Genomic DNA, 12,442 nt, shown 5'->3' with positions numbered 1-12,442 from the left:
TCACAGTGAATAAGGTGGTGGTGACAGTTCTGCAGAGACTTTCTCATAAGCAGGTGGAGCATTGGAAATCTGAAAGAATGAGAGAGAGAGAGTATGAATTTGACTAAAGTGCATGTTTCTGGGAAGGATTAAGTCAAAATAGTATCATATTTATACTTTTGATCTGGACTAAAACTTGAAAATGTCCACATCCAATTTCCACCCAAGATGTATCATTGCTAAATTTCACTGGTGTGTATGTTGGAACATTCTTGGGGGACTAGAAAAAATAATACTAAGCAGCTCCCCCAAATATTAAAAGTGTATTTATACCTGGAGAGTCATGTCAATAGAAGTCCCAAGTCCTGTTTACAAACACTATGTACATTTCACCTTTAGCACAAAGATTCTTGTAGTTGTTATCTAAGGACCATCATCACTATCAACAGAACACAAATGTGTTCATCTAACATTCACAACAGTTCTAAAAATATTTTCATTGTTTTCATGTTACAGGTCAGGAAACTGAGGCACAAGGAAGTCACGTGCCCAAGGACACACAATCAGGAAGTTGTGGAGGTTAGAATCAAATACAGTAATTTTGCTCTGGGGTCAGTGCTCTCAACAATTGTAATATTCTGGGTCTGTACCAACACGCTCCAGTTTTTAACATATCAGCTTCTCAGTTTCCTGCAGGTTGATACAAAGGTCCCTTTAAGTGTCCCTTGATTTGAGAAGGAGGAAAGTGAGACATTAACTCCTGTTCTGTCTGAATGCCATGCTGGAGTGGGTGGGCTTCAAAGACTTCTAGGCAATCCTGTTGGCACTGACCCAGTCTGGGCCTGGAGACTGATGGGTTGGTGATTTGGGACATTGTGCTATACCTGTCTCCATTCTTTTACTTCCCCACCAAATTATTTTTTTCCTAAGAATTCCAAAGAATGGGAAATTATTCCTGTAAATATATATATTTTAAAGGTGAAAATAAAAATATCTAAGCTGTTGCATTAAAAAAGTACAAGAAACAGGTCAAATTAATCTTAACAGTAGTTCCATACAGAAAAATATTTCAACATATAATCAATACAAAGTTATTAATGAATTTTTTATCTTCTTCACCTCAGACTTAGTATGTATTATAGTACATCTTAATTCAAACATCTGTGCTTCAAGTGCTCAATAGTGCTCAATGTGAAGCACAATTCTGTAAAATAAACAGTAGATTTTTTTGTTCCCTCCCTTAGAAAAATCTGTATCCTGGGCACCTCCTAGGTGGTACAGGGTTTAAACTCTCAGTACTATTAAGCTGTCACCAGCCACTGCAGCCTGAGTTCAATCCTCAGCCAGGTTGCTGACCCACAAGGCACAGCAGACCTCTCCTGTTTCACCTGCTGCTCCCCTCAGCAGTGGATTTCTGTAGATCTGTTTGCTCTGCTCTGTCTCTGGTGAATCTCTGTCTCTGATGTATCCTCTTACCCTCTGCACCTCTGGCCTACACCCCAGTTTTTGTATGAATAAAATAAAAATATTGTTAAACATTTTTTTAAAGCTTAATTTTCTTTTTTTAGGATTTATTTATTTATTTATGTATACAGAAATGGGGTACAGGCCAGAGGTGCAGGGGCAGTGAGAGGCTTCATCAGAGACAGAGTGGGGAGCAGAACAGGCAGATCAATGAAGTACACTGCTGAGGGGAGCAGCGGGCAGGTCAGGAGAGGTCTGCCATGCTATGTGGTCATCTCTGGGGCAGGGTATCAAACTCGCACCGAAGCTGCTGAAATTAGCTTGCAGTGCTGCCTCCTTACCCATTGTACCACCTGGCAGGGCCCTATTTTTAAATGAAAAAAATCTATATTCTCCTATAAAGGCAAATATATTGAACATATAAAAGAATATATCCAGAACAAATTTCTTCTCATTATTGACATTGGAAAATCCGATTATGAGAGGATACAGTTTAATAAATTCGTTGTATTTTCCATGTTTTTTAAATGTTTTTATTATGGTAAAATACACATAACAAAATTTACCATTTTAGCCATTTTCAGGGGTACAGCTAAGTAGCATTAAGTATATTAGCATTTACATTGCTTTTTAAATGGCAATAATTTTATTCATTCAAGTTCAAAGCTTTCATACATGCAAATACTCAACCTACCACAGAATCATAGTTGTTCTCTTGGAAAGGCAGTTTTCTGTCCTGGTGACCAGCCACCTCACATGGACATCTTCCTGTTAAGGTACTTCGAGTACTAGCATGAAAACTTTTATCCTGAAATATGAATTCATGATGATTCAGTGATTGTGAAGATACTTGTATCCATTAGAGAAAAAGGAAAAGAAGCTGAAACTTTAGGAATGGCTTTCATCAGAGTTTTCAGTTTCTGCATCTATAATAGGAAGATAACACTTACCTTTTGGATTTGTTGTAGGAATTAACTAAAGGTAAAGAACCTAGCACAGTGCCTGACACTCATTAGCTAGCAAGTATTTTTGAAGGGAAGCAGAAAAAGAGTGAATCTAAAAAGTAGACCTCCAAGAATGACTGCAGGTGGAGTAGATCAGAGCTAGTGAGAGCAAGGACAAGAACCAGTCACTTGACAGCAGGATATACTCCTACCCTGAATTTTCCATAAATGACAGCAAAAGATCTTAAACACTGTAAATACACACAGTGTGATAAAAAAGCATTGGCTGTAGCTGTGAGCTTCTAAGTTCTGTTGTAACAATGACAAATCATTCTAAGGCTCAGTTAATGGGAAGTTTGCTACTTTGCATAAGTTTAGGAGGTGATGTTCTCCACGATTAAGAACAACCGCAGAAATTTGCATAAGACAGAAAAATACCAAAGTAAAGTATTTCATTACTGACATCTTTCCTTTCAAAACATATTTTCAGGAAGAAGGGGAATTGTTAGCCAAAAGAAAATTTTAAGAGATCTTATTTCCAATTAACCTTGCTACCATTCTCTAGTCATTTCAAGAGAGAAGGCAGACAATTTATTTTATTTTTTAAAAATTTATTTATTTATGCATACAGAATTGGGGTATAGGCCAGAGGTGCAGGAGGTGAGAGGATTCACCAGAGACAGAGTGGAGAGCAGAATAGGAAATACACTGCTAAGGGGAGCAGCTGGTGGGTCAGGAGAGGTCTGCAGCACCATGTGGGTCACTTCACTGGCAAGGGGATTGAACGTGCTGCCGTGGCTGCAATAGCTTCATAGTGCTGTACTTTAACCTGTTGTACCACCCAGAGAGGGCCCCGGGAAGGTAGACATTTTAAAGTTTAATTAATGTTGGTAAAGTAAGTCATAAGCATGAAACCTTTTGTGGATTTTGTTTGTTTGTTTTGCTTTAAAATAAAAATACAATCAGGGTCTCCCTGATGAAGAAAAGGTTAAAATATCAGCACTATCAAGCTATCACCAGCAGCCACTGCAGCATGAGTTCAGTTCCCAGCCCGGCAGCTAGCCCACACCGAGCAGTAGACCTCTCCTATCTCGCCCACTTCTGCCCTTAGCAGCATACTTGAGTCCATCTATCTGTTCTGCTTCCTACTCTGTGTCTGGTGAATCCTCTCACATACACACCCTGCCCCACACCTCTGGCCTATATCCCAGTTCTTGCATGCACACACAAATAAAAACAAATCTTTTTAAAAATTAAAGTACAATCACCAAAGAGACAGGAAGGTGACTATGGAATTAAATTCAGTATTTAATGCACTATTACATATTTTTGTGTAAATATCTTTGCCTGCTGATTCTCAACTGGACTTTTCAGGAGATATGAAAGTTTCAAAATAAGATTTCCATATTAATTTTTAAAATAAATGAAGGCATTTTTAGACCCTAAGGGAGCCAGGGAATTTAAACATAGTTCTATCTCATTATACTAATCGCAGGATGGGTTGTGGCTTTGCTAGATTGTTTGAAATAACATAGTTAGAAGAACTTGGGATTCCCGGCCACCTGGGAGGAATGGGTTGAGGAGGCAAAGTGAGAGGAGCAGGCAGCTACTTGAAGTAACAGAGCCAGTGAGACTTCCCAGAAGGAGTGTCTCATATGCTCCAGTTTGCTTTGTTCTCATGGAGAACAAACCATAGTCCTGCTTTCCATAAACTATTAATATTCTGCTAATATAGTAGGCATATAATCAAGTTGCTATGAGTGGAGACCAGCAGGCCAAGTTCCTAGTTGGCATTTGTGTCTGGCCAGAAATAAAGAGAAATCTGCTAAAGTACAATGAGAAGCTCATCAGAAGCAGGATCAGAGCTGGAAGTGATTGTAAAGATAATTCCCCTCCTACTTAGAAATTCAGAGAAAGAAGGGGAAAGAGGACCCTGAATGTACAGGGTCCCAGCACTGGGAACTATACTAACCTTCAAGGTTCCGTATCCGCTTCGTCTTCGACAATACCAGCAGCCAATGAGCAGTAAAATTCCCAGGATCACTGTCAGAATGCCAATCCCTGCAGCTCTGACACAAGAGATAGACAAATTCATCTTAGTACACGAACTTGCTCCAGATTGCCATGAAGTATTTATCAGTCTTCTCTCTTCTGGAGCTTTGTCAGCCCAGAGTTGTACTTTTAGAACCTTAGACACATCCCATCCAACACCACACTAAGCACTGGAAGGCTTCCAGCACCTCTGTCTAGGGACTGGACCTTCTCTGGGATCTTCTGTTGTGTGCCAACTGGCTGTGCTCAAGCACTGAAGTTCCAGAAGCAAGAGATGCAGTAGCAACTGATCCTTATGTGGCTAATATATTTATTGGGGCTGAATTATCTTTTCATCAGTGCTAGTTTAAAACTTTTCCTTCAACTTTTCAACTACAAAATTGAAATGAAAGTAGCATTCACATCATCTGCTCTAAGCTGAGTGCCATACTAAGCATTCTACATATGCTTATTTACTTCTCACAGAAACCCTGTAAGGGTGGCTCCGTTTATCATCCCCACTCACAGGCCAGGAAAGTCATGCAGAGGTTGAGTGCCTTGCTGATGGTCCCACTGAAGGAACACAAGAAAGAGCTAGGATATGGACTTGAGCTGTGCCATCTCTACCCCTAACTCCTCCCTTCACTCTGTGCCTATCTCCTCTCTCTAATCCTGCCCTGACTCCCCCCCCCATAACAATAGTCTCTGCAAATGAATACAAGAGTCCTGTCTTTAACTATTTACAAGTGTGTGGATTTTCAGCATAAGGTTAGTCACCCAAATCACCTTTTTTTTTTTTTTTTTGCATTTGTACTTAAAGCTGAAGAACTGAAATACCATCATTAAAAATTCATTCTTTCAGGCTAATAGCTTAATTGTCTGTTACTTTAAACTCTTGTGGATCATTGAAACTAGAAAGAATGAGGGGATTAGCAACTTTCCACAGAGTAGGTTTTAGTTGAGCTTGAGCAGAGAAAAAAAGATAATGAAAAGAAGGGAGAAGATGGAACCAAAGGCTTGGAATTGGCACATTTTGACTGAAAAGGTGACAGTAGGGCTCTTGGGATTCAGATGTCCCTGGGACAATCATAGTTGCACAGGGACATCATACCCAAGACCAGCTGGTGGGTCACAGGTCCCATGTTCATGCATAGTTAGGCAGACACCTGTGTTGTCTCTGTTTACTCCAGGAACACCAAGGATTTGACCAGATGGGTCAGGGCTTGCTGCTTACTCTGGTTTCACCTGAGTATCCTGTGGCATCAGAATGGAATTGGAATAGAACCCTGGGGATGCTGAGATAAGAGCCTACTCTCTTCAGCCTGGCATCCAAATCAGAGAGGCCAGCTGACATTTAGGCTAGGGCACTGTAGATATTTATTAAGCACCTCCCTGCTGACCAGGCATGGATTACTAAAAGAAAAGAGCACTCCTTAATACTTAGTAAGCACTTTCCAGTTTACCATGTATGGATTACTGAAAGAAATAAGTAACTGAAACTGGTCATTCATGCATTACTGAAAAATAATATGAAGACTCAGCCCTGGGGGAAAGTGTCTGAGCTAAAGCTAGAGCAAACCTGTGATGTCACTTCTAAAAAGGGTATGTTTTACATTAGGATGGGCATCCAAGCCAGCCTCTTAGGCCCTGTGTCCAGTGTCCCATAGGAAGCCAGCATCAATTACCACAAATTCCCTGAAAATGGGCCTGGGGTCATGCTTTCTATGCATAAATTATCAGTTAGCTAACATCTGCCTGATTTTTCATATCACAGCATGACCAGAGTGGAGAGTGATGAATCTTTTATCTGTGACTTGGCTAAAGAAGTCTTTGCAGAGCTGAGTGATTTGTATGAAGATTGAGCAACTGCAGGTGAAGTAAGGCCTTCTCCTAAGAGACCTTTACCCAAAATCACTTCAGACCACCTCCATCTCAAGGCTGCTGAGACATCAGACCTATCTTGCCCTTACTCAAGCAGGGTTAGGGAGAACCACAGAATGATAGCACAAGATGGAAACTCTGCCCTCATTATGCAGACTAGTTATCTGACTTCTTAGATCATGAAGCTGAGACCTGCTGAGGTTCATTAGCATTACCACCAGTCTAGTAGCCACTCTGCCATTCACTGAGCAACTGTTTGTGCTAGGCACCCCAAACATAGGCATACAGGTGTTTTTTTTTTTTAAAGGATTTATTTATTTATGCATACAAAACTTGGGTACAAGCCAGAGGTGCATGGGCAGTGAGAGGATTCACCAGAGACAGAGTGGAGAGCAGAATAGCCAGACTGGCAAAGTACACTGCTGAGGGAAGCAGCAGGGGGGTCAGAAGAGGTCTGTCATGCCCTGTGTACACCTTTGGGCCAGGGGTCAAACTTGCATGAAGCTGCTGTAGCTTGCTTGCAGTGCTGCAATCTAACCAGTTGTGCCACCAGGGAGGGCCCCAAATATAGGCTTTTATTTCATCTTCATAACAATCTTCTAAGATAGATATAATGTTCATTTTGTTTTATTTATTTATAAAATTTATTTTCTTACACCATTATTTAAAAAACTTATTTTTATTTATTTATGCATTCAAGAACTGAGTTGTAGGCCAGAGATGCAAGGGGTGAAAGAATTCACCAAAGAAAGAGTGGGAAGCAACACAAGTGGATCTATTGAAATACACTGCTGAGGGGAGCAGCATGCAAGACAAGAGGGCTAGTTCCCTGGCTAAGGATAAAACTCAGGCTGTAGCAGCAGTAGCCCGAGAAAGTGACGACTAAACCTTTTGCCACCAGGGAGGCCCTCTTACATAGTTTTTTGATGCCCATCTTATAGCTGACATTCACAAGACTTTAAAGTGCTAACATACCCAGGATTGCACAACTGGCAAGTGGCAGAACCAACATTCACAGCACCTATGCCTATGAAACCTGCAAGTGAGTGCTAGAATTGAGTCACACCCAGACCTCCCATCTAGGGCCATTGCCTTTCCAGTCATATCACCCTTGCCTGAAAGGAAGTTGGCACAAGAAGCATTCAGGGAACTCTCATGACTAAAAGCAGCTGATTTATTTCCCAGCATGCTTGCACTCTAATTTTACCCACCATGTCTGTGTCCATCCCTTTGGGCATCTTCACACAAGCAGAGCTCTGTCCTACCTTTTACCCACAGTCACATTACACTCTGAATGACTGATTGAGGGCCAAAATGCCAGACAACCAAAAGAACCCACTACCTAGCTGGACAGGGTTCCTCAGCATGTCACCCAATCACCACCTGACATGCATGTTAAAGTACAGGCCCTGCTTCCCCAATCCAGACCTACTAAATCAGCCTCTGAATTCACTGTACCTAGGAAACTGCATTTTCACAAGCTGCATGGGTGACTATGTCCTCTGTGAGAGCTTCTCTCAGTAGAGAGATATAGAGATAGAGACACAGTCTGACGAGTCATATAATAGAAGTTGAAACAATGTCCTTCTTAATACATAGTAAATTACCATCCCAAAGAATATAGATTCCATCTAGGATGTTTTGTCATATATCTCCCCCTCTATTCCCAGTTGACCATGCAGGGATATTAGAGAACTCTGCTCTGGTCTTCCAGGGACATGCTCCCAGCCTGAATTCTTTCTTGATGTCTTTGATGGGTTCCATATCTTCCTTACTCCCATGACTTTACTCTAGTAAAGATTTTTCTACAGTTAATTTCAAAAAAAGGGAACAGGTGTTTGGAAAGTTATAAAGCATCTTTCAAATGATTTTGTGAGGAAAGCTATTCTCATGAAATATGAATAATCTTCTATTAGGGTTCCACTGGTAAACCTAAAAATGTTGCATTCTTTCAAATAATTGTATATGGTAAATAATTTTCATGTAATATTAAGAATCTGTTAGAGTTCTGTTGGAAATACTAAGCTAAATATTGCAATCACTGACATTACTCTGGAAAACTATCTTCATGTTATACTGAGAATCTTCTAGCAGACCTTTAGATCTTTAGAGCAAGTACAGATTAAAAACTGGTTCTTTGTCTGGTTAGAGTCCCCAATGGGGGAGAGGGCTTCCACTGCCACACTCTTGTCCATTCCAAAATATTCAGAGTGTGTCTCTGAGCCTAAGTTCCCATTACAACATTTTCATCTACTGAAATTTATACTCTACCTAATTCTACCACTCCATTCTAAGATTGTTTAGAATTAACAACAGCATTTGGTCCAGAGGCACTTTGAAATATTTAACCTTGTAAATACTTATTTTTAATTCATTCATAATACCAAATGTCTCTCCTCAGAATAAATTAATGGTGTGAAAGGTGTAAGCATCCTTTCCTCCTGGAGTCATTCTACAAGTACAAATGCACCTGCCCTTCATTGTCTTTGGCAACTTGCCTTTGTTCTGTTTGCAGATCACCTCCAGGAGCTTAAGTAGAGCTAATGGAACAAAACTTGAGGAAAGAGTCATGTTGCTCTCAGAAAGGTAATTTTCCATTTGATAACCTAGAAGTCCTGATAACCAAGAATGCAGACAAAAAAATGGCAAGATGTAGTGACTTTTTCTTTTTACCGTTCTTATCTCCTTGCCTGTTTGGCCTCAGAGAAGTTTACATTAGCCACTCATAGGCCCAAAGGGACTCCTCACTTTGGTGTCATGGTTTTAACTTGCTGCTTTTTACTCATGCGCACTAGAGAAATCTATGTCCTGTGGAAGTTAGTAGACTGTGTCAGCAAATGGGAAGTTGGAATCCCTACCCCAAGTCTGGTTTTGAACTTACTCTTCAGCTGTGATATAGGAATGTCCATTCCCCTTCTTGGTGTAACCATAGGTGAAGTGAGCTTCATCTTTTGGCATCTTGTAGGATCAGGCCACAGGATACCTAAGAGCAGGGCACACAGGTTATCATTTAAAACATCCAGAACATTCTTGCCCATCATCTCATGAAGTCTCACAAACATATATTCACTTGGTGATAAGTAACTGCAGCTGACCCTTCCTGAAATCCTGACAGTTTCTCTGTGACAGGTTTTATACCTGCTTCTTTCACTGATATCAAGGAATTTGAAAAGGGCTTAGGCTTCCCACCCCTTTTACCAACTGAAAATTAGGTTGAAAAAAGAATCTACAAATGAAAGCAAAATGCTTTCAAATTAAGTTATTATTGGGAGGAAAATGCTCTTCCTTTGCCTTCAATTTGACTCCATGCTTTAAGCTTAGAGAGAAACAAACAAAAAGCATTTTTATTCACTCCTTACCTTCCTTGGCCTGTAAATAATAAATGGAGTTATTTTTCTCCAGAGTATTATGTGATATCAATCCTTAGATAAATAGAAGGCTATGATGACTAATGTGTGTCTGAGGCCAAACACAACAGCCTCCAAACCTACAAAGTAAACCACACCATTCAGCTTCCTGGACATGTCTATGCTCACCCTACTCCAAATAAGCCAAAGAAATCCACTGACCTGACTTTCTCTAACTATTTGTTTTCCCTTCCATAAAAATCAATTTCTACTTCTCCTTCATTCAAATTGCATGACTAGGACATATATCCAAAAATTCATGAACTGCAATGATCGTGATGAAAATGTGCTCCTTAAAAAACAGTACAGGAAGCGTCTCTTCTTGATATTCTGCATTTCTCTTCTTCCCTTTTACTGTTCTTAAAGTCTGAAAGGCCTGGTCCCAATAGAGTTGTATTAATGAACATCATTTAAATAGCTGGGAACAAAGTGGAGACTTCATGGCATAAACACTTTCCACTGGGACATTTCCTGTGAAATTTGTCCTTCCCAGTTGTTAAAAAGAAATTACACTTGAACTCCCTAAGTTCAGGTGAGTAATGTACTGTTGAACTTCTATGTTCAACATTCTGGACACAGAACAACTAATTCTGCATTAAATTTTTATAAATCTATACTTCTAACATAGAGCATTGGAAAAACCACAGATAGACAACAGAAAATGCTGATAACTTTACCCCAGACTAAGATAACTAAAGGCACTGTGGTTCATAAGCAGATTTCCAACCTGAATAAACACTTGACCTCCTTGCTTTCCTTCTTGTCAGCCTAGAAAGAGGGTCTTGGAGGACACTTTGTGAGCCCTCAGAAGTTAGAGAATTACAAACACTGAAGAGAAATCTGCTAACAGCCAAGCATCAGGGAGGAGTCAAGGGAGGGTGAAAGAATGCAGCAGAACCTCCAAGAACCCATTTTGAAAGACTGGAACTACAACTACTGGTGAGAAGTAATGCTCTTACCTGCCTGAATGGGATAGTCCTTCTTTTGCAGGCTGTCCCTGTTTGTGAAGATTGATTCTCTGCCTCTTACTTTTCCTCCCCCGCCCCACCCTGCTTTTGAGTCCCATGTTAGTCACAAGTTTTGGATGTGATGGGGTCGTTTGTGATTGCTTAATAGGCATGAAAGAAACTGACTTCATTCCTCACTTCAAAAAGGCATGATTCTATTTTCCCTGGTCCTGAGTTTCATTTTATGGAAGTTATTTATTTTAATGACATCTAAATAAGAAGTAATCAGTCATATGAAAATGGAGGGAAAGCATTTCAGACTTGCACATAACAGTGCAAGTTTCAGACAGAGAAAACATGCAAAGACCCTGGAGCAGAATAATATAATACAATTTAGTGTAGGTTCCAGGAACTGAGACTGATGTAAAAAGTCAGGGAGAACCTAAGCCTCTGGTGTTAACAGAGTTGGGGAAAGCACTTTCAACCGAAACTTTGTAGTTAGGCCTGCCTGGTAACTTTTAGAAAGATCTTGTGTTGAGTGTTACTATATAAAAGATGAAATTGAACCATGAGGATAAGGTCTGTGCTAAGCTAGAGTCGATAATTCACCTGGATGATTGATAGCAAGACCAGAGAGAAGAGAGATACTGACTTGAATCTCAGGGAAAAGAGAAGCTCCCAGGCCTTATTCAAGTAGCCTGGTGAGGTGACTAACTCAAGGTTAGTGACTGAGTTAGAACTTGCACAAAGTTACGGGTTCCAGGCCACTGCCTGGTTCTCTACTGCCACCTAATGGGCTTTGGCACCCTTGCACCACAAGCTCCCCTGATGAAGGGGGGGGACTTGTTTCAGAGATGCTTCTTAGGTCAAAACCTCTGGCTCATAATGCTCAAGTGCTAGAATCCTTTTTACTCATCTTCCTAAAGGACTAACAACTTTCTTCAGTGCTCCCCACAAGACTGTGAACATTTACTCTCACATATACCCCAATAGAAAATGCTAGACTATTATGAGATGCATTGCTCTAAACAAGCTTCCATCTGTTGCCCTTTTGGAGAAGGTAGCCTAACAGAAATGGCTTTTCCGAAGGTAGAGGCAAAATAGTTATGTCTGCAGTTATTGAGTCAGGCTGCAGACAGTACTCCCTCCCTAAACCCCATGGGGTCCTGAGCCCAGACAAATGGCCTTGAATCCCTGGTCCCGTTATTACCTGTGTGACTTTGGGCAAGTGACTTAACTTCTCTGAGTTTCAGCAGCCTCATCTACAAAATGGGAATAATTACCAAATTGCTGTGACAATGGAATGAGTAAAAAATGTACAATCATCATCTAGTGGCAAGTTAGTGAAGCTTGAGAAAAGCTAATAATGCCTCTGGAAATTTCTTGCACGTATACAAACAGTCTAGCAGAGTAAGCCTATGAAGTAATTTATTACCCACTGTGGCCAGATGGCTGCTGAGTAGTAATCAGGTAGTAAGTGTTAATGGCTGCTGAGTAGTAAGCAGTTGTTGCCTATGGAGAAATGGAACTAGGATGGAGAGGTTCCAAAGGCAGAGCAGCTGCAGTGAGGTTGTGACAGAAACAGGACAAAGGTGTTTCTAAGGGGCCATAATAGGGAAATCCTAGCAGCCTAGGGGCAACTGGTGAATAACCAGACCCCCAAGAGCAACTTTGTTCTGCTGACTCAGGCTGCACTAGGGGTCAGAGAGAACCTTCAGCTCGCACCTCACTAGGAGCACTAGCCGCTGTCCAGAGAGTGACTCCAGCGTGAAAGTAATGCCGGCTGCCA

General features: G+C 40.8%; 1 protein-coding gene across 1 annotated transcript; it reads right to left on the bottom strand.

Moving 5' to 3' along the window:
• MLANA (melan-A) lies at positions 1 to 9,257 on the bottom strand. Its single transcript, XM_004678005.1, has 4 exons — positions 9,181 to 9,257; positions 4,360 to 4,456; positions 2,138 to 2,251; positions 1 to 69 (listed from the first exon to the last, which is right to left on the bottom strand). The coding sequence occupies exons 1-4, from the start codon at positions 9,255 to 9,257 to the stop codon at positions 1 to 3; spliced, it is 357 nt and encodes a 118-aa protein (XP_004678062.1).
• Positions 9,258 to 12,442: the final 3,185 nt, after the last annotated feature.

Source organism: Condylura cristata, unplaced genomic scaffold, assembly GCF_000260355.1.
Source record: "Condylura cristata isolate star-nosed mole 26May11 unplaced genomic scaffold, ConCri1.0 scaffold00006, whole genome shotgun sequence".
Taxonomy (NCBI): Eukaryota; Metazoa; Chordata; class Mammalia; order Eulipotyphla; family Talpidae; genus Condylura; species Condylura cristata.
This window is presented reverse-complemented; position numbering and strand designations above follow the sequence as displayed.